The sequence below is a fragment of the Trachinotus anak genome, unplaced genomic scaffold (genome assembly GCF_046630095.1).
Source record: "Trachinotus anak isolate AG129_WGS33_773 ecotype Australia unplaced genomic scaffold, CSIRO_AGI_Tana_v1 ptg000039l, whole genome shotgun sequence".
NCBI lineage: Eukaryota > Metazoa > Chordata > Actinopteri > Carangiformes > Carangidae > Trachinotus > Trachinotus anak.
Genome location: NW_027273890.1, coordinates 2,476,459 through 2,500,429, shown reverse-complemented (window position 1 = coordinate 2,500,429; position 23,971 = coordinate 2,476,459). Strand labels below are relative to the sequence as shown.

Here is a 23,971-nt window from a genome sequence, read left to right as displayed (position 1 = left end):
TATTTGAGAACCCAAACCCGGTTCCAAATTAGAACCGAAAGAAAGAACCTTGTACCCGTGAGGAAATTGAATTTCATTTCTACTTTGGATCAATAAGTGGACTTTGACGTTCAGTCTCGTCTTTCTTGCCGGAGCACATTCACTTCCCCTTTATAACTTCACTGGCCAGCGTTGTGTATTTTAATTACATATATTCCAGAGCATTACTTTGATTCAAGAGTATAATCCCTTGTGTTGGCTCGTCGAGGTGTTAAGTTATTGATAGTGGGGATAACATGTGATGTTGCTGACTAGAAAATACAGGACAAATAAAGATGCATGTTTGTCACCAGAACAATTAAAACAGTATCTATCTATCTATCTATCTATCTATATATATTCATTTGAACATTTTCAATAAGCAGAATCAGAATGTGAAATGATAAGATTCAAATGATACACAACTCCTGTACCTGTTTCATTCATGCCACTATCAACACCCATGACTTGCTGCCTAAATCTTTTATTCAGTCTGCATACAAATACACACACACACACACATACACACAACTGTACGTGTACACACAACTTGGTACATTTGTAAGCAGTATGCTATTGGTGTTTTTGTCACTGCATTACTCTTTTGTGTGTGTGTGTGTGTGTCACTCTGCCTGCTCTGCTGAGGTGCTGATGGAGTCTGTAGCGATTTTGTTTATCTTCGTCTCCCACATACACAGTGACACAGAGTCACGCGCACACAGACGCCCGCTGACACACTGCCTTCTTTTTTTGGCACCATCGATTACCGTCAGCCAATACCTGCACTTCCTTCTGTCTGCATCATCAGGTTTCAGGAAGTGCTGATAAATGAGCAGTGCTATCTGCCAGAGCTGCTGTGGTCATGGATACAGGTTCCCAAAATCAAGACATTTTACAACTTGCTTTCATTGTTTTATGGAAAAGAAAAAAAAATGAAACTAAGTAGCCACAGATTAGCACTGTGTCAGCAACTGAGATCAAGTACACGTCTATGAAAACTGGATCCATGGGAGTCCTTTAAACCATGTGTGTGTCTGTGTGTCTGACCAAGTACACACACATTATAGGATTGTGATATAAATACTCTTCTTACTGGCTCTAGATATGTGTGTAAACCTAGAGAAATGTTCTAGACAGAACATTTTACATCAGTATATTACAGACTGATAATTAAAGAGTCCTCTCAAGTCAGGAGAAATTTGCTCTAACACTATTAAAGGGCCTTTGCTTATCAAGAATGGTCATGACCTTAGTTTCATTTTGGAAGAACCTGGCATTGTGTTTCCTTCACTTTTCTCACATTTTACTGTTAATTATAATCTTACAGGAGTGAACAATCAAAGTCAAGGTCAAAGGAGTCAGGACTTTGCATAATTTGATGCTTTTATGCATGAAGGAAACAGTACAAGAAAAACAGAGAACATGTCTGTGGAGCCTGCAACTGTCCATCACACTGATTCACTTCCTCAGCTGAAGACAGGTACAGATATAAGGTGCATGGCTCTGTGTGTGTGTGTACCGTGGATACATTCAAAAGTAAGTGAGCTGAGACTGACATAATAAAGGTAAGGAGTAAGGACACACACACACACACACACACACACACACACACACACACACACACACACACACACACACACACACACACACACACACACACACACACACACACACACACACACACACACACACACTGGCCTGTGCCAGACGATCTAGATTTAGACAGGAGCAGGTGAGAGAGGTAGAGAGAAATGTGAAGCCTCAGCGAGATAATATTACAGTGTAAAACTGAAGGGGGGGGGGGGGGGGGGTTTGAAGGTGGAGCAGAGGGGAGAGATTTGTCAGTTTGCTGGGTGCATTGTGTGTTACACAGCCACTTTCTGACACCTGGCTGGCAGCACAGTTTACACCTGTATACCCGTGCTGGTGCTGAGCCTGACTGGGCACCCAGGGGCTCACCTGGGAGCCTGGCTTCAGGATATACTAAAGGATATATATTTAGGATATATATACTAAAATTAAATGTAAGAATAAATGATAAAGTTGCACCGATTCTGCCACTGTGTCAACCACACTGACATCTACTAGCCTAAGGTACAGCAGGGGTGGAGGAGGTCGGGGTGTCTTACCTGTCATTGGCAGAGGCAGGAGGAGATGTAGTTCCAGCTCCCCTTGGTTTATTCACCTTGGCATACAGTCTATCAATGTGGTCATCATCAGGGGGGGCTCCGGGGTCGTTAGCATGATTTCCATGCCCTGGAAAGTTAGATGGGCTGTGGGGGGAAGGGGTGTGAGCATGGGAGTGCTGAACTGTGCTGTAGGGAGGTGCCTGAGACAGTGGCTGCGGCACTGAGCTCATATCTCGGCCCCGGAAGGATTGTATTCGGGCATAGTTGGGGTCTGCGTCATCATCCTCAACATCTGGATAAACAGACCCTCCACCGCCACCTTGCTGGTCTCTGGGCCGGTGCTCTCGCAGCTCAGGATGCCCTGCCTCGATTCTGACAGACAGATGAAGAGCTGGTTAAGACATCTACAAATATGGGAGCAAGAGGGAAGTGGAGCAAACATTAACGTAGCAGCTAAGTACATGATACCGTAAAACTTCAATTAGAAGCCGTGTCACGATTTAATGCAGAGTCCCTTTAACCGGCCTGATGTAACAGCACATTTAGTCAAATAAACACACGTCTCAATTAGAGCCCGGATCTCTGGATGTGTTGTTGTGAGTGAACAAGGCTCACAACATGGCGGCAAAGAGAAAAGGTAGGACATGAAATTAAACCGTCAGTTATCAAATTTGTTCATGCAAATAAAGGTTTAAATAACTACGGTCACCTTCAGCTTTCATCCTTTCTAAGGTAGACTACCGGTATTTTGATATGAGTCTCTCTCTCTCTCTCTCTCTTTCTCTCTCTGGGTTGGCCTGGCTGTCTCTCAGAGGTAGATCAAATGAATGATTCGTAATATGTTATTTGAAAGCTTGGTAATATTTATACAAGTAATATTCCTACTGGTTTAATGAATCAATTTGATAATATTCCACATCTTTGCTGTGCACACTGTGTTTTGTGCATAAGGAATTAAAGGCCTGTCCCACATATAGGCTGACTGAACTCAGTGACTGCAGCAAATAGAAGCCGGGGTTAGTAATTGAAGTTTTACAATTGTTTGCTTTTTGCATATTTATGTATGTGTGATGGGGTCTGAGGACTGAGTGAGGACCACCAAAGAGAGAAATCGCTCCGAAGGACACAATGAGTCAAGAGCTAACGAATGACAAGCATGGAGTAGAGAGGGATAGAAGGAATGGAGAGAATGGAAAGAATGAGTGCATCACAAGGAAAAGAACGGCAGAGGTGCTAATGAAGTGATTTCAGAGATAATAAGTGGACAATCATCTGCCATCAGGGAGGGAAAAAAAACATGGTCACATCATTTTCCTCAGCGAGAAAAGAAACAAAAACCTCCTCTGAATATTTACACAACCTGAGTCTGAGCACAAAAAACCATCATCATCATGTCGTTTCCCCACCTTTCCCTCTCCTCTTTCATCCTCTCAAACTCATGATCGCTCAGGAGGTCTGACTTCTGTCGCTGCAGAGCTGCTTTGGCCTCTTTCTTCTCCTCTTTCTTCTTTCCGAATCTGGACAGAGAGAAGTGAGAGAGATACGAACAGGGAGACACAGGAAATATTGACAGAGGGGGAGGGGAGGAGAGAAAAACACTGTGTTATAATAACTCATGGAGATTAATAAGTCTGCAACAGAATGTGCTGCTGTGGGAGGGGATGAGGAACAAACACCACATTAACACTGTTCTTACAACAAACATGGACTTTGTAAACCCTGCACATACAAACACAGTGATATGAACACAGACAGTCACACAGTGTTATTTAGTCTGAGAGCTTCTGCTGCAGCCTGTGACTCAGTGTCAAGACCAATAGAGTCGGTATGAATCATCTCTGCTTCTCCCCAACCTCCCGCTCACACACACATGCAAGTAAACAAGAAACACTCAGAGAGGAAAATCAAACTCAGCTTCTCGCTGCAACTCAACTGCGAGATACCACTTCCAGCTGGTTGTTGCCCTTGAAAACTGGTTGTGGTAGATATTGTTCATTGTAAGCAGCTGTCATAGCTAAACAACGACATTTAGCCTGCACTGCCACTGTGCTGAACGTGTTGTCCCTGCTCAGACCTGGCATCAGCATGTGTCTCAGGTGAGCCAATCACAAGTGGACAGCTCGAAGTACAGGTGTGAACACACCCAGGACGCACTCAGGTGGTCTGGGCTGCATATGACCACGTTCTTTAAGCAGTGAGAACACGAATCTGTCCTGGGCCACACTGAAGATCAACTACTCTGCTCACATCCTCTGCCACAGCCTCATTTGTCCCACAGCTGTTTTATAATGAACCAAAAATATTCTTATACTTTTCACAGCGTTTCTCATAATTTGATTTATTTGTTGCAGCCCGGCACAATATCAACACTGACTGCCACATATTGATTTTCTAGTGTTTTTACTAATAAAATCTTATTTCACTGTAGAGCTGTGAGCAGCGCATTGATTAGCTTAGCCCCTCTTTGCCTCGTTCTCTCTCTCTCTCTGTCAAACACATTGACAACGGACCCATCTGTCATAGTCAAACCGGCTAAAAACAACACCACATTTGGTCGTCTCTAACAGTAATGATATACATGTGTATTTGCATACAGAGCGGGGAAGTGAGATCCAATCACAAGTGGTCACTCTGACAGACTTGGAGCTGTCCACTTGTGATTGGATCACCCTGCACGTTACTAGTGCTGCGCTGTAGTTAACACTATAGTGAACTCACATTCAACTTGAAATACTGCCACAATTTCACTTCTACCATCTTCCCCTCACTGCCTCTTCTTGTCGTTCCTTCCTCTTTGAGATGGACGACACCCCAGCAGCTACACAGGATCTGGTTAATTGAGACAGTCAAACCTGCTAAATAATTAAAATCTCCAACCTGCAAACTGTGACCTTATAATATGCCTGATGTTTTATTTATCGAGTGAATTTATTGATGTTTTATCCTTTTGTCCACAGATCTGCTTCCCACTGCTGCTGACATTTTCAAAGTATCAATATACCTGTTTGTGCATTATTTAAAACAGCAATCACGCTCATTTTGAAGTGTTAGAGTGTGAGTGTTGCTGTTTTAGCATGTGCACGTCTGTGCATTAGTGTAGTTTGAAAGGAAATGATGTAGCATGTGTGCTGAGCTATTAATGTGGACTGGTAAAGCAGTATTCACCTCCTATAGAGCAGGAGTCAATGGGCGATGAAAGGCTGTAACCATGTGAGTGCATTAACAGTGTGCATGTGTATTTGTCTCACAGGGGACAAGCCTTCCTCTAATTAATGCTACCTACGGTGTTGGAGGCTTACCCTTCCCTTCAACTCTCTCCCTTACCTTCACTTACCCCTCTCTCACCTCTATTCCTTCTTACAATTCTCCCTGTTCTACCTCAGCTCTCTCTCTCTTTTCTCTCATTACCCTCATTCCTCTCTATCCATAGCTCACCTTGCCTTCACCCCTTCATCTCGCTGTCTCGTTTGACGTTTTGCTCCTTTCCCCTCGATATCAAACACTTTTCTCACTGCACTTAACCTCCACCATCCCCTCCCCTCCCCTCCTCTCTGCTGTCATCCCCGTTTCCTCTCTTGTCTCACAGTGAAGACTGATTACAACAAGCAAGCGACCATCTGTAACTGTGGGAGATTTATCTACATATAGCAGCGAAAGAGGGAGATTTGACACCTACAGCTTAATTAGGCCTCTCTTTCTCTCTCTCTCTCCACACCCTCTTGATATTGTTATTACTGGGCTGTCCTTACTGGAAACCACATGCATGAATACACACACACACACACACACACACAGGTTATAATTTACTCAACGACGATAACACTCCTTATCCAATAACCCTACAAAAATAAAATTGTATTAAATGGGCAGTATTTATAGTTACATGATATTTTTGAGACATACTGACTGTACGCTGTTCTATGATTAAACCAAGTGTGTGTTTTTGTGTGTGTAGAAGTAGAAGGCGACACACTGGAGATATGAGAGCATGGCAGGCAAAAGAAAGAGTCACATAAAGACAAGAAAGAGAGAGACAGGTCCTTTCTGAGTGAGCGTCTGGAGCAATGTTCATCTGAGTCCATCTGTCTCTGTTAATGCACACACAAGTAAAAATAACAACGCAAATTAATAAATGGAAAACATCTTGGCTTGTCTGATAATGATGATGACTAAAAAGTGTGAAGTGGAACAGAACAGTGAAATGGAAGAAGTGAACTTCGTAACTTCACAGACACACACACACACACACACACACACACACACACACACACAGACAGGCAGAACGTCCAGAGCATGTTTTACAGTTATGACATTATCGTTTGAGCATCGCTTCACAGAACAGCTGATTAGCAGCCAGTTTAGATGAATACATTACCTCTTGTTCTGTCATTAGTGGGAACAGAGCGATGGCTCGTGAATATTCATGACCTAACACCACGATCTGTATGGAACGTGTATGGCTCACTCATTTGCATGTGAGAAAGCTCTAATTATTACAAATACATGCACAGGTTACTTCAAACTTCCATCTGTGTCAGATAAGGTAGAAAACAACAAAAAAAAAAACAACATTCAACCTTTTCAAACCTGACGTCTGACAAAGGACAAAAAGTTCTGTCGAGTTACCAAACAGTTTTAAATACACAACATGTAAAAAAAACCTGTTGCAGACAATACATCCACGTCACTTCTCCCTGATGAAAACACAGGACGCCATAAGACTACGTAAGAGGGTAATTAAACTCGCCTCACTCTGTTCCCAGCTAATCAGTGTGTATATATTGAAATATCAGCTCAATTAAACAGAGCAACCAGCAGCAGCTACAGTTCAACACCTCATCACTGTCATCACTGTCCATACTCCAAATCTTTCTGAAACATTACTGCATGTGCTCCGGCTGCAGAAGCCCAGGACTGACTGCTGAGTCACTCTGGGTTTAGCTTTCAGCTCAGTTTGCCAAAGACATTTACCAGTTGCTTAAAGAGTTTTTGTTTGTTTGCTTCGTTGTGCTTGGCGACAGGGGCCCGGAGCCCCAAGTACATTTTCTCATTGTGTTTAATGCCCTAAACATTAACGTGTGTTTAGCCAACGTATAATGTTAAACCTGGCTTTGATCAAAAATACAACCTACACCTGTTCTGCCCAGCAGGACATCACCTCAGGGTCTAAATCTAAAACTGGTTCTGGGTCTAACAATTAACAACCACACACACACACACACACACACACACACACACACACACACACGCTGTACATTCACAATCACACAGACTTCCTGTTTGGAAAGATGAACAGGGAGCAGGGGGCTGTTCCACACTTGTGAGTCTGAATGGTCCACGAGGTGAAACCACACTGACAAACGAGAAGAAAACGAGTGCGAACATCTGTGACTCTCACTTCACTTATTCTCTCTATTCTTCCGCTCTTCTCTCACTCCCTCCCTCTGTCACTCCTAAGACACGCCCCCCTTTGCTATCACTGGCGAATGGCTCCCAGAGGGAATGGGTGATTGACAAGTGTGCTGCGATAACGAGCACACACACACACACACACACACACACACACACACACACACACACACACACACACACTGTGTAAAGAAGCACACAAATACAGGAAAGCATGCACACAAACAACACACACACACACACACACACAGATGACTGGCAGGCATGACAACAGTCAGTGACACACCAATGACTTCCTGTCAGGAAGTTTGATTGGCAGCTGGCGGGTCCCTCCCCCCTTTCAAACATGTGCTCTCTAATTATGAAACAATGACAGCAGCGTCTGGTCAGGAGACAGAGTTTCTTTTTTTCCTACATAAAGAACTTGAAACCTCCTTTAACAAATTTCACGTTGCCTTTATCCAAACATGTTGTTTGGCTTAACGAAGCAGAGGGATGTGCTCACTAATCATATGAACCCCAGATGTACCAGGATATGGTTTTCTGTTTTTACATAACGTTAAATACTGTTAGATGAAGGCAATGCTGCTGTCTCCACGATACCTTCTCGTTAAAAAAAAAATTAAAGCATACTGATTTTTTGGGAGATTCAGACTTGAATAAAACTCTATTACAACATTTATTTTGTCTCATTCTGCTTGAGACAAGCAGTCAATCAAAGTCTCTTCACCTGTCGCCTGTAAAGACTACCTGTGTGAACAGACTGCTTTATCCACATACACAACTTCCATCTGAGCTGACAACCCTGAAACACACCCAAACTATTCTGCAAATGATTTTTATTTAATGGGGAACCAATCAGAAAGGCTCCTGCAAATGAAAGTAAGTCCATTTTCTACCATCAACCCTTTCATCTATGCACCACCCGCACACATTCGAACACACAGGCATACAGTATGAACAGACTTGGGCTAATAGGCCTAGCATGGAGCTCAACCATTACAGCCCCCACAATGGAGGTAGTCAGTCCTAATGGGCCCCACCATCGAGATGGGCTAATAGCCCCAATGATGGAGCACTTAAATTCTAACAGAGGTGCTGTATTATGACCAGCTGGAGAGAGGCAGGGAAGGGAAAAGAGAAGGGAAAAAAGGGAAGATATGGGGCAGAGTGTAATTATAGGCATCAATAAGATGTAGAGAAAGGGAACAGACTTAATTCTCAAAGAGGAAGATGGGGCTCTAATTGTAACCTCAAGTTTTTGTGCTGCCCAACCTCGACTTTCTTTCTTTTTTTTATACTCTACAGTCTGGGGTTTGTGGCTGAATTCTCCCATTATGTTGCTCTTTGAGTTTTTTCTTCAGTAAAAATACCTTCTAATAAAACTTTCTTATGAAAAGCAGATTATTCAGCTGTCAGTCAGCACAGATATATATGCACATGGACACGTACAGAAATACATGCACATATACTCACACCAAACACTGCAACATGGGGCTGGAGGGAGGTGAGCACAGCAGTGCATGATTACAACCAGGCAGGCGACCATGCATTCATTATCATACATTCTCATAAATTCACACCACTTTATATCTGAAAGTGAACAACACGCACACACACAACACACAGCAACATTCACATCAACGCACTGGCAACAACAGCGTCTGTCCCTCTCTGGTGCTGGTAGACCCTGTCCTCTCCCAGTCTCACATAATAGATTACCATATTTTCATTTGTGCAGTCTCACACACACACACACACACACAGATGACAGAACAGCTCGAGAATCATACTCTCAACCAATGGTAATTATGTTTGTAGACTCTTAAGTTATGATTGTGTATATGTGCGTGTGTGCGTGATATGAATGTTCAGAGGCACAGGGTTGCCAGATTTGTTTGAGTATCAAACATCAATGTTTGAGCAAGAAAGAGAAGAGATACACTGATCAGAGAGGGTCACACAACTGCAGTCAATTTGGAGAGAATACACACAAACACACACACACACGCACACACACACACACACACACACACAGTGTCTAAGGAAGATTCACAGCAACCACCACGTGCCAACTATATGACAACCATCTGAGCGTGTGACCAATCGTGTTTCATCACCACATGAATATTCATACACACACACACACACACACACACACACACACACACACACACACACACACACACACACACACACACTGATGATTGGCATATCTGATTGGCAGGTGGCAGCAGTTCACATACAGAGCCAGCTGTCCACTTTTAAGGGCATTGACAACAGATATTCACATCCTGACTGTAATATCTGGGTCAACAGTGTGAAAAACACATGACAGTGATTACCTCCAGCTTTTCTGCACCTCTACACCTTCTCTTCATTTCACTCATTTAAAAAACCAGAGAGGACAGAACTCCTGGAAGAGAGGAGTTTACTATAGGAACATAACAGCAATAAAACCTACATTTGTTTAAGGTGCATGGATGGAGACATAAAGTGTGGACTACCCCACCCTGCCCTCTCCTCCAGACCAGCAGGCCAATCAGATTTGGCCTTAGATGAATGTGACAAATCAGCAGCTCGGCTCAGATTGAACTGTACTGAATAGCACCAATTTGCCTTCTCAGTCTACCCCCATTACATGCAATCAATGATGATAGGGAGGTGGACGTGGGGGGGGGCGCACACAGAGAGGAAAAACTGAAATGATGCAACGATTAGGTAGGGGGAGGGGGCATTACAGAACTATGACTAGAAAGAGGGGAGGGAGAGAAAAGGTTGAGATTACCACTGGGCTCTAATCAAGACCCTCTTCTGGTGATGAGAGATGGGGGGTAGGACAGGTCTAAATATATCCTTGGCTGTATTATATGGTTTCTTAACGCACTTAAGAAAAGAAGTGAGGGGGGAAGAGGTGGTTAGATGAAAGGATGGATGGAGAGATAAGAGCATTGAGTGAAGGTTTGATTAAAGTGGAGGCTCCACTGGTAATACACAGTAATCCACAGAGCCGTGTGTGGAGTGACTGTGGGTGAGAGGGACACTGAAGGCCGAGACCGAGTCCACATCCAGACTGAAAAAGTAAAAACTGTGATTGTGTTTGTTACTCGAGTGAAGCAGATTCTCGGCTATAACTAACTAACCTGTTGCAGGTGAGAGAGGAAACACGAGCGAGCTCTCAAAACATCGAGTGACAGTTTGTCACATACAGACGGAGAAGTTAAAAACTCTCCAGTTGTTGTGCCAGGTGTGTTTTGTATGCTAGCAGCATGATAGTTGTTCTGGGTGTCACTCAGAAATTCAGCTTACATTTCAGATCGCTCGTTACAGAGTCTGTAACAGTGATTTGTTCAAAACAATGCTGCTGAAGTTTGCTACTCAAGAAAATTAACTGAGTTCAGGATAAAAATAATTCTGTTGTTGATTTGTTTTCTTTTCTCTTACAAATAAACAATAAGAACCAATAAGAGAAGAGTTAAAGAACCGGCTCAATAAGCAGCATCGATAAAAGAAGTAGAATCATTAAAATCTGAATGATGCCCGTCCCTGCTCATATCCAGGAAACAGGCTCAGGGACAAAGAGCCTTTCACACAGGAACATTTCCACTCACCGTGAGAACGTCTCTCACCAATGAACGAGAGAAAGCACCAAGTTGAGAATGAGGAAAAGTAGGTGGAGGAAAGGTGAAAAAAGAGGTGGACACTTTCAAAGAGAGAGCACTGAACCTGTTCAATTAGGTAGCATTACTGCTTATTAGTCTAATTGCCAAATATTTCACTTTAAATAACCTGCAATTCTGAGATATAATCACCGTGATAAAATGTGACTTTGGAATCTGGAAGTGTTTTTCCTGGGTTCTGGTTCAGACAGACTGCTTTTGTAAGTGTGTTTTTGAAAGACTGGGGCTTTATTTTGTAGCTTAAATTGCATTGGAGTGTTTTTCTTTAGATCTGCATCTATGTAATGGTCATGTGAAATCCCATTTCAGAAACAAAATACATGATATTAGGTAGGTATTACAATGGAAACACACACTGTGTGTATGTACTTCTTCCCCATTCACACTGGAGGACACTGTGTTTAAGTTAATCACATGAAATAGGTCTGACAGATAATTTTAAGGACCTCTTAAGGAAATTGGGGCTCCACTCTGACAGTGGTCTGTGTGTTTCATGAGTGATAAAAAGCCCTCAGTGTTCGTGTTGAAGGTTATTTTTGTCATGAATGCATAAGGTGTGCAGAGGCGGTTCCGGTTCATGTGCCTGAAAGAAGTCAGACCAACTCCACATATCTGATTTTCTGACTTTAAAGGAATATGAACACTGGTTGTTAGTGTGACCTCATGTTAAAGACGGGTCGTCTAACCAGTGAGTTAACCTGTTAAAGATCAGCCTGTTATGGTGACACCATCAAGTGAATTAAGACATATGTTCATCTTACAGTGAATGCATGTGAAAACACACAGAGACAACATGAGAACATGACGATGTATAAGACACCAGACTTTTCTCTTTAACACTGAGACAGCTGCTTTTTTCACTAAATGATTCTTAAACAAGACTGCACTCTACAGATACACACACACACACACACACACACACACACAAATAAACACACAAAGACATTTGACTGTAAGTTGCATGTTTTAAAGTTTTAAAAATCTCCACTTCCTTTTCTCTCTCTGTCTCACACAGTTACTCACCTCAAAAGGCCAAATCCTAGTTTCTTGCTCTTCTTCTCTGTCTCTTCAGGCTCCTCTGCTTTCTTTTTCTCCTTCTCTTTTCCTTTCCCCTTGTTCTTTTCTTTCTTCTTTGTTTTCGCTTTCTTTTTCTTGTCTTTTTTGCCTTTCTCCTCCACCTGATCCCCAACTCCCTGGCGGGATGAACTACTTGCAGGGGTGTCCCGGCCTGAGCTCTGCTCCGAACCATCATCTAGAGGGAATGAAAGAAGAAGAAGAAGAGAAAGATAAGGATTGGAAAAAGTGGTGGAAGAACATTGTTTTAAAGAACAGATACAAGTTAGAGATGCTCTGATTGATTGGCGATCAGAAAAGTTTTCAGCGTGATCGGCTATGATCAGTGACCTTGAAGTAACTAATTTGATCTGGTTATCGCTCGACTGACTAGTTAATAGTCAATGTATGACAATTGAATTGTCCATTAAAGAAAAGTTACAAAATGTTTGCGCAGCTATAAATTATAGTAGTTACAGAAAATTGGATTCAGCCAAGAGAAGTGCAGTCGGTGCACCTCTAGTAAGAGCAGGAGGGAAAGAAAGGAACTCTAATGGATTGTGTCAACTTCTATCAGTTTGTTGAAATCAATAAAACCAGAGACTCAAACTGATCCGTCCACGTGCACACAGACACACGACGCCCCATCTCCACAGCACATCTATTAACTTTACAGTGAATTCATTAACTCTGAGAAACAAGAAAGTAAAAATGTTCAAGGCGTAAACTGTGACGCCTCATTACTTCTTCAACAGACTGGAGCTCCGGCCCTGAATAACAACCATCACACTCTCTCACTCACACACACACACACACACACACACACACACACACACACACACACAACTTGTCAGATTTTATAAGATAACCAAACCAAATGAGTTACTTCAATTGAGGTTTAACTTTGTGTGGATCTTCACATCACCTTTAATTACAAAGACTGTCTTCCAGCAGGATGGAAATATAATTGTGTGTGTGTGCATGTGTGTGCGTCTGTGTGTGTGTGTGTGTGTGTGTGTCTGCCTGAAGATCCACAGCCTCATGCTTGTATTTGTCACTGTTACGCCGACATTATCGTCCTCCATCGTCCTCCAGGCTCTGCAGCATTTGGGGTGCACGAGGGGTGTGCACCCACCATGTGCATGAGCGGGAAGACAAACATGGAGGCTGAGCCTGAAGAGAGGCTGTGAGTCCGCAGCTCCTCTTTTAGTCTGGATGTCACCATTTTGATGTGATTCACAGTGCGCATGTGTGGATGGACTGCGTATTTATGGAACTCATTGTCCAAGTGGAGTATCAGTGAAAACAACCACGTGTCCATGGTGTCCATAGCTGTCCACAGCTGTCCAACAGCTGTCCGTGTATGTGTCTGCAAACCATTATAACCAAGGCCTTCTCCTTCTCATGAGGAGTTAGAACCTGAACAGCTGTGATCTCTATAAAAGGTTTGTTAGAGCTGTGTATGTGTATTTTCTGAGAGGGTTTTACACACTTCTTAAAAACAAGGAACCTCATTAATGAATGTTTTATTTTCTTTCTTAGGTTTCTTCATAAAATCTGAACAGAAAGTCAGGAAATCCCCGTGTCTAAATCACAAAATGTGTACAGACCACAGTTTGTTCTGATCTGTGCAGACATTTGGCTGATCAGGACTGAATGTGTTGAATCTGGATGTGAGTCAGAGCAACCTGTCAGTGCTGTAGCTTCAGCAAATATTAGAGAAACTAAACCAGCAATGATAACGTGTGATTTACTTAAAAGCCGGTCAGTAAAGTGAATCAATATTAGAAACCTATCACTGTCAAGTCACATCACATAAGTCAGTCACTGAGCTGTTTCCTTTACACAACTGCAGCATTTTAAAAACACTGTGTCAAATCTTCTTCTCTTCTTCTCCTGAAATACAGCAGGTTGTTTTTTGCCAAAATCAGCTGTGTTTTAAATCACGGGATCTAACTCACCACAAACTACCACCACCACTAAGAATCTGCTCTGTTTACCACTGGGACAACACTGGGAGCAGGGATGGAGTGTGAAAAAGGGAAACATGAGAAAAGACAAAGAGACACAATTGAAACAGAAGTAATGCGACCCAACATGTGAGAATGGCGGAAACAACTATTCACCACTAGACCTAAGAAATCAAAGCCAGTGGTGATGACTGAATTCACTGGAAACTGTGAAGCACTGTGGTATTATCTTGATTCACTGAAGATCCCACATAATGCACCATCTCACATGAGCCCAGAGCAAATATTATTGGTGCACTTATACTGTCAAACTGTTTGCAGCGTTCTCCCTCCTGATCAGCGCCGGTCTGCAGGTGAAACAGCTAATCCACCTCCCACAACTGGCAGAGGGTAATCAATCAGCATTTATATTAGACACAGAAGTGAGGATATAATTAAAGTGGAAAAATTTACAAATACAGAGGAAGAGCGACACAGAGAGAAAGAAAGAAAGAAAGAAAGAAAGAAAGAAAGAAAGAAAGAAAGAAAGAAAGAGATCCTCAGTTTGTGCTGCAGGGAACTGTTATCTGTCAATTAACAGCAGCTCTCAATGTGTTGAACATTTAGAGAGATGGTGACAGATGTGGCCACTGCGTGTGTGGTGTTGACATGCCCTATTAGTCCTATCCTGTGTGAGAGTACTGATCTGAAACAGCCCAACTCATTACTCTGCTGGTGACTGATAAGAGTTTGCTGCTAATAATACAGCTGGGAATTGAACCACCCCCACCAACCCCCCCTCCTGATGAAGCAAAGCAAGCAGCTACCATTTAGTTCCTGGATAAATATTTAAAGCGAAAGCCCAGCTCAGCACTGACTCACAAACATATGGGACGAGACGCTGCTGCTGCTTCACATGTGCTGATGGTTTACTGATCTCAGACCTACGCCACGTTATTGTGGAGACAAATGGGAGGAAAGAAGGAGAACAGGAAGTGAGATACATTAACTTCCTGTTGTATATCCCGTCATAATAAACACTCTTCAATCAGTGATTTCAAAGCATTTTTGAATATTTCTTTCTTTCTTTTTGTTCAGCTGCGGTGACATCACTGATGAGGGAGGAAGAACTGCGACGTGATCAAAACATTCAGGCTCATTAAGTGTTTAATTGTCTTTACTATACGTTATTTACTAAACTGTTTGCTCAGTATGTGCAGTTTTGAGCACCAGAACAGCACACACTCGTAGAGACGACACCCCCGACTTACACCCTCTTCTCCTCTCTTACCATCATCATCTTCAGGTGGCCCATCGTAGGATTTATCAATGGCCGCTCTGAAGCTCTCGTTGCAGCCTCTTCCCCTGACCATATTTGGGCGAGGACGGTGGAATGGGAGGAGTTCGTTTTTTCTGTTGACCTCCGACATGGCCGTCTGGAGACTCTCCAACGAACTGGACTTCTTCAGGCCGAGGGTGGGGCCCAGCTCTACAGGGCTCAACGGGGCTGAGGAGGCAGATACAGAAGTTTCATTAGAACTGAACTGGGTGTGAATGTGTTCCTTCTGAAATACTGGTTCAATAAAAACAAAGAATCTGAAAAGCATGTAGATGGTAGGACAAGGCCCCTTTTCTCTCTAAATGGATTTACCCCTGCTGTGCTTTGCTCTGATTGGGTTAAAAAGCTGGTGGAGACACAGACTGGGAGCTGGAAAGACCACGACACGGCTGAACTCAGGAGAGAGGAGCCAAGGAAGAAAAAATACAGTGATGCAGTTAACTATGCTGTTGTTGAGTTTATGATGGATGTGGAGTCTGCTCCACTGTTACTGGTTCTCCATCCATCATCTCAAGTAGAGATATTACTGAGGGAGGGAGGGATGCAGCAGAGAGGAGGATGAAGAGAGAGGCAATGTCTGAGAAGACAGAATAATGGTGGAAGTATTCAAGGCTCAGTCAGACAGAGATCAGAGCTCAGAAGATGTGAAGCTTGATCATTTCCAGTGTATATAGTTCATCTTCTGCATGAAGCAGACTATCTAACAATTGTTACTATCCAGCTGCTGAAACGCAGCCAAAGCTGCCTGCTTAGGTTGGACCAGGTTCAGCCTCGAGGCTCAGTGATGTCCCCAGCACTAACGGAGGCTGCTGATTGTAAAAACAAAGAGGGAAAGAAGATAATGTGTGCTTCCAATTTGGTGTGTAACCTAAAACGGGGAAGACACTGATGGCAGACAAGATGTGGAGCAAAGGGAGAGGACGAACGACGACAGGGGGAGAGCGAATCGAGTTTCCTCCGTGGAATTCCACGGTGGCGGAGAGGAAGACGAGAAATGAGAAATGATAAGAAGGGAGGAAGGCCGGGCGTGCTGCCAGCTCAAAATACTGCTAATCCTTACACACACACACACACACACACACACATACACACACACATTTTGGATTCCTCGCTGGCTCTGGCTTGTCGATATGATGCCACTTTGATTCATGATAGCTAAACCTGCATCACTTTAGCTAATGATTCCCAATACACACATGACCGCTCCTGTGTGTGTGTGTGTGTGTGTGTGTGTGTGTGTGTGTGTGTGTGTGTGTGTGTGTGTGTGTGTGTGTGTGTGTGTGTGTGTGTGTGTGTGTGTCTTCTCTGAGCAAACGAGATGAGAGGACTGATGTGACTTCCACATCTATTTAAACAACCATTAACCAAACACACACACACACAAGGAGTAATAACACACCCAGAATTTATGCACATGCATAATTTCGGTTGGCTGCTGGGGGAGGAGATGGACAAGGGTCATAACTGCCTCCACAAACAGAGTCCACTTGACATTCAGATGCATACAAGTGCTGAGTGATTAATCTATGTTGAATCAACCCTGGATTCCTGCAGAGGATTTATACAGATACGAGGTTCCTTCTGTTTGTGTATCAGAATTTTGGATAATTCCACACAGGAGACTTTTCAGACTGTTTGTAACTACATTTTTAGATTAAATGACATTATTTACACAGTGGTAATGGCCCTGATAAATCACTGTGTAATATCACCTTGAAACAGAGTCTCATTATATTTGTTACGAGTGTCAGCCCATGACTGGCTGTTTCACTTTTGGCCAGATCCCTGCAGAACATCGCACCACTGCTCCTCCAAATGTGTTTGTCTTTGTTAAGAGTCACTCAGCTCCTTCCTCGAGCAATCATGTTCAAAAATCAGGGTCAACAGGATCTGCTCAGCTTTTCCATTCATGCCACAGGGTTTGATAGGAGGTGAATTGCTAAAATGTTAACATTTAGTCACCTGCACAGAAGCATTTGCATGTTATGACCATTGATAACTAAATTAATAGCTTCCACAATCTTAATAGGACTGTGTTTCCTCTGCCAACAGTCTGAAGTGAACATTACTGACCAAAGAGCAAAGCAGTGGCTTCACTCTTAGAAACACATAAAACAGTTTTCAAAGAGACATGTATACAAGAGTGAAGTGCAATGTTTAAAGAAGATGTTGCATACGCCCATTTCAACAGCTGCTCCACTGACGGTGGATTAGAGCTGCCAGTAACATCTGAACCGAGGCCACCGAAGGCATGAATACACTCCACCTGAGTTGTCCAGTAGATTTGATGTATTATTCTTTTATTCACACTCCAATCAGAGTCCTGAAACTCTTGTAGTCAGCATGTGTGCAGTCGCCAACAACATCCTCAAAACACAAGCACAATCAAAGTTAAAACAGCGGCTGACATTTTCATTTCAGTGACAATGAATTCATAATCCGGCAAACTCAAGACACTTCCGTGATTACTCGTGCACTGCTTTCTGCAGATTAATGCAGTCCATATGAAACATGCATGAGATGTTCTTCATTTAAGCTCAATGCAAGGCGGCAGGGTCAAGGCTCAGTCCCCACTGAGGGGGGGCGCAGGAGTCTAATAGAGCCGGTGACCTCTGAGTCCAAACATGTCTGACTGGAGACGGCCGGATAGTAGGATGACAGACATTGTGTTAAAAATAGCTTAGCATTGGTTATCAGGGAACACACACATCCACACACACACACACACACACACACACACACACAAAGGGTGATGAGCAGGCTTCCACATACTGAAACATACACACAAACACACACTTGGTCCCTAACACACAAAGTATTTTGCTGTGAGTAGCAGGATTTGTGTCATAAATGTAATTACTGCTGTCCAACTGTAAGATGATAGAATTAAGCTGCTTTTAAAGAGAGAGAGAGAGAGAGAGAGAGAGAGAGAGAGAGAGAGAGAGAGAGAGAGAGAGAGAGAGAGAGAGAGAGAGAAGGGATGACAAGCGAGACAAGAGTAACAAAGTGGTTTGAGGGAAAGTGGGGGGTTGGCAGAGAAGAGCCGACATTGTGAAAGGATGCTACAGAAAGAGAGACAAAGGGAGGGAGCCTGGGAATGAACGACAGAGGACGGGAGTGACAACAAGAGACAGAGAGTAGGAGAGAAGAAATTAAAAATTAAAAACAAAACACAAAGACAGAGAACGCCAAGCTATCCCAAGGCTCTTCTGTTGGCAGGAAGGCAATGGGCTACTTTCAAAGTCAAAATTACACCAGGCAGTGGCTTAGCAGCAACAAAGCCTGCAGACTCGACCGCAGCAGCAATAAAGAGACGCAACTCAATTTCTGCATCAACATACATACAGAAAACAGGTTTATCAGTGAAGAGAATATTCAGCTTCTCTCACTGTCCCATCAGTGGAGGTTCCCCTGTGCTTCAACCCAGACTCCCACCACCTCACAGCCACAACACTTCACTCCCCAACCCAGCAGCTGCAGCCTGAAGTCCTGTGGAAAACAACACCGCGCTTTTTATGCAACCAGGCAAAGCTTATCAGGACAAATACTGAATTATTGATATAATGTAGGCTGTGTTAGCCTACATTAATAATCCATCCTAAATACAGTGACGTGGCTCTTCAGTGGCAACATCGTGTAATTACATTTCTTCAACCTGTGAACACTTGTAAGAGGTGTGTGTGTGTGTGTGTGTGTGTGTGTGTGTGTGTGTGTGTGCGCGCGCGCAGTAGGAGAGTATGTGTCAGTGTGTGTGTGTGTGTGTGTGTGTGTGTGTGTGTGTGTATCTGCTGTGAGGTTGTGTGGAGATCATTCCTGGAAACAACACTTTCCTGTATATTACATACGAGTATGTTATGAGGGTCAAACTCCCAGAGGAGGAAAAGAGGTTTTGCGATCCCACAGAGCTTCATATTAATTGAATGGGCGTCATAAACAATAAAAAACATGTGACATCATCCTCAGTCTCATGTCCCGGGTCGGCATTTACTGCCTCCCTTCCAGCCTGACGCAGATGCTGCAGCACTGAACAGCAACAACTTAAAAAGAAATACTAAGAAATAACAAAGCAGATGTTAAGATGGTGGACAGGTTGCCACAGAAACAGAGGTCATTTCAGTGTCGAGTTAATGAATGAAACTCTTTCCTTGCTGTCCCTATTTCTGAGGTGTCGTTAATTTGTCAAGGTTTTAAGAAAAGTGGAACTGAACACAAACTTCTTATTTTCTAACACAAAACTGACACACGGCTGAGAAAACAGCCACAACCATCACAATAACTACAATTACTCATTTTGTCAGTGCCTGTTGCATCAGCCTCGGGTTATTTAGCCAGTGAACACAGATTCAGAAGAGTCTGTGAAAAATAAAAAAAGAAATCAGGCGTAATGACCCCACAATCGATATTGTAGCCTCAGCTTAAACACTTGGGAGGGTCTTTATGTTTTCACTGCAAGCTGGGGATCCCTGATATTCTGCTTTTCAAACTGAACTGAACAGTGGTTACTTCAGTGCAAATAAAGATGCAAAACTTCCACAAATATCTGTCACTAAAAATGTCCTCGAAAAAATCTGTTGCAGAAATGTAGCATCAGTTACTGATATTTCTTATAACAAACAGAGCTACAGACTGTTGCAGCAGCTCTCAGGGATGAAAGCAAGAACATCGACTCTTCAACAGACACACAAAACTCTTCCGAGATGAATCCATCACAGGGAATGAAACTGATTGGTCCGGGACAGAAACAAATGGCCTCCCTCCCCCTTGTGTTTCTCGCTCTCAGGCATCATACAGTGTTCAGCACAACAAATGTCAGTGATCAGTGTGTGAAGCCTGATAGAGATGAATGGCTGCACCAGTAAGAAACGACAGCGCCGACCATCTCCTGATTACTGCTCACCTTTATTGGCTTACTGGGGGAGAGGGAGAGAGGGGTCAGAGGTCATTCAATATACAGAGAGGCAGCCCAGTGTACACACACACACACACCACGAGACATCAGCTAAACACAGAGGACAGAGGCAGATACCTTGTAAAAAAACACACATGCACAAAGAAAAGGTTTTGAAGAGCAAACACACAAAGAGAGAAGTTAAATGAGGAAGCAGCGGATGTTTAGTGCAGCTGTTTGGATTCTGGGTCTGAGAATGGCTGTAAAGAGCTAATGTGTGGCGGCACATCCACACACAAAGACGTGCTGCTCTCCTTGTGACAAATTAATCCATCAATCCACATCCGCCTAACAAGGTGGCACTCAGGTTAATTCCACAGCAAAGCCTGCGAGAGCCGGAGAGACAGGGAAACAATGAAAAACTGGGAAAAAAAGGAAAAAACAGAAGAGAGAGAGAGATAAAGAGAGAAATGAAGAGACAATCACAGAGAGAAGGAGACAGACGGGGATAGAGAGAGATCCAGTTTTGGCAGAGCTTGTCAGTGTGCGACTGTTGTCAAAGTCAAAGTTCCACTAGGGAGAGATTCAGACAATGGACTGCACCAGTCTCCCTCAGCATCACACTGGCCCCCTGACACACACACACACACACACACACACACACACACACACACACACACACACACACACACACACACACACACACACACACACACACACACACTCTGTCAGAGAGTGCTGTTCGCTCTAAGCTCCTCTGTCTGTTCGTCGGTCTCTAAGCCTGAATGGCGTTGGCAAGAAAGAGAGTAAGTGAGAGACAGAGAGCTGGTGGAAACACAAGGACATACAACGATAACAAAAGTGGACCGGCAGCATTTTCACTTGGATGTGTTCATGTACAGGAGTGTGTCCTCACAAGTATAGAAGGATGAGAGTTACTCCACAAAACCAGGACCATCTTTAAGAAGCATCTGTGTTGGGATTTGTGCGACGATTAAACTCTCTCACACATTTAAGAACCCGAGTGCATGACTGAAAATGTTCGCACAAATTCGCACCTACTCCCTACACACACTTTACTCTGACAAGCTTTTCATCATTCCTGTGCACGTTCATTGCTCACCATTTATTTTCATAAGGAAACATCTCACACACACACAGCTCCTGTCCCCATCACCAGAGGGAAACATGGTGAAAGAAACACAGCTGCAGCCGTTCACTTCGTGTCCTGTCAGCAGTATCTGTGTGAGTGTGGGTGTGGGTTTGGCTGTACCGTCCTATTTAAAGTGTCTGCGGAGAGAATCAGTCCACACTAAAGACACACAGACTGATATACATATATATTTAACCACCAACGAGTAATAAAAACAGGAAGATTCAGAGAGGAGTGTGTGGTCGCTGCTCGACACACTTCCTCCTCCACTGTGAGAGAGAAGAGACCTCCACTACAGAGATATATGATGTTCAATGACTGTGTGTAACTGTGTTATATTGTACTGAATAATATTGTATTTTATTGTATTATATGGAAATTTACATGTTTCATCCGTATTTAATAATTATTGTATTGTATGTTTCTTAAACTGCTTTGGCAACAACATGGTTTTGTTCATCCCTATATAAATTGTTTCTGTTTTTTCTTGTTGTTCACGTTTGTATATTGAGCCACCGAGGAGCCCTGAACTTCATATTTTGACGGTGACTTGAATGATATCTACTTGGAATTGAATTTGAAGCATCATTTCTGTCGCTGCAGTTTCCTCTTCCACAGCTGATTTGATTTATTATTGGAAACATCAGGCCCCATTTTTTCTGCGTCACCACAGAAACGTGACGAATGTCTGACCACAAAGACACACAAACACACTCTGTCAAGTAGTGTTTACAGTTTCACATTCTCCATCAGTGTTAATAATATCAGAATGCTGAACTGGGGACTTTTCCATGCGTATTAGAAATAAGCACTGTTTAAAATTTACTGAGGGGAGTTACAGAATTTGCTTAACTGCAGCCTCTACACACGGGAAATGTATTTAGTCACACAACACACTTAGTCACACACAGACACACACACACAGACACACACACACTTTGTAATATGGCCTCCTATTTCCATCACTTTGCATCTCAGATTCTGCAAAATAATAATATAATACGACATCTTCCAAGGTTCACATTTTCCACAAGATGATGGAGTCTTTCCATTACCATAATATTACCATAACCGTAATAGTTCTTTTTGTGTGTGTGTATGTGTGTGTGTGTGTGTGTGTGTGTGTGTGTGTGTGTGTGCGCCCAGTGCTTTCCTGGGGTGTGGAGGGAAAGGCCACTGCTGTCAGTGAAAACAGCGTTCCCAGAAGTCATTGTCTTTAAAACTGCTCACTTCCCAGGACCCCACCCCACACTCGCCTCTCTCTCTCTCTCTCTCTCTCTCTCTCTCTCTCTCTCTCTCTCTCTCTCTCTCTCTCTCTCTCTCTCTCTCTCTCTCTCTCTCTCTCTCTCTCTCTCTCCCTCTCTCTCTCTATCCATGCAGCTGTCTGACGTCCCAGCGCAGGGTTGTTGGAAGCATTTCAGTTATAAAAAATACATTAGAGCAAAGGAAAGTGGGTTGGCCAAAAAAAAAAAAAAAAAACCACCACAGTTTCCTGGCACACACTCTCTTTAACAGCTCTCTGGGATATGGGGCATTGTTGTAAAACAGGAGACACATTGACAAGCAACAGGTACAGGTAATGTGCAAACAGGCTTCAGGAATATAAAGAATAAAAGTCATGCTGTCTGTCTTTGCCCAGGGAGCAGACAGGGCTACTTAAAGGCTTTGCTGGAAATTCAACCAGCATCTTACTGGAGGAAACAGCTAAACCTGAAAGAATGAAAACTGTGGTTAGATTTGTAGATTAAAAAAAAAAAAGTCAGACATCACTTCAACCCCCAGTTAAGGTCATTCCAGGTCAGTTTAGACTCACTGATATCAGGAAATGCAACAGTATATAAAACCACAGACTATAATTCACAGACAGTGTCATATTGTCCAAGATGTCAGTCATTAAAGAAATAACAGGACAGGGAGAAAACAGCTTTTTTCTCTGCAGCACGTTTCAGATATGTGTTTTAAAAACAAACCACAGTTTATAGGAGAGCAAGAAGGAGAAAGTGCAGCCATTAACCAAACATCCCTCCATATGAAGGCGATGGAGACGATGTAGTCTTTAAACCCCCAGGTCTCCCTTACACGTCCACACAGCCAGGCCCCAAAACTTCATCACACTTTTCACTCTACTTGAAGGCAGTTCATAGTTATTCAAGTTCTTTCTGTTGTACAATCTTCTGACAGCGTAAAAAGGCCACGTACACTTTGACCTCGTTAATAAAAGCTGACAAAAACATAAACAGGTGATCAGATCTAGTTTGCTGGAAACCTGAAGGTACATATGACCAGACACTCGAGTTGTGTGGTATTTCTGTTTCATTGCCTCCATATTTACCTCCTGAACAAGATGTTCCCT

General features: G+C 43.1%; 1 protein-coding gene across 15 annotated transcripts in view; it reads right to left on the bottom strand.

Annotated features, from left to right (window-relative positions):
* Window positions 1-23,971, bottom strand: part of pard3bb (par-3 family cell polarity regulator beta b) — a 189,839-nt gene that overhangs the window by 66,089 nt on the left and 99,779 nt on the right. For all 15 annotated transcript variants that reach the window (XR_011687191.1, XM_071472713.1, XM_071472707.1 and 12 more), the window contains 4 exons: window positions 15,530-15,745; window positions 12,260-12,488; window positions 3,554-3,664; window positions 2,148-2,519 (listed from right to left, as the gene is read on the bottom strand). Coding sequence is in view for 14 of the 15 variants with exons in the window: in XM_071472713.1 (XP_071328814.1) it covers window positions 2,148-2,519; window positions 3,554-3,664; window positions 12,260-12,488; window positions 15,530-15,745 (928 nt within the window). In the remaining variant the exon portion in view is untranslated. The remainder of the gene's footprint in view (window positions 1-2,147; window positions 2,520-3,553; window positions 3,665-12,259; window positions 12,489-15,529; window positions 15,746-23,971) is intronic.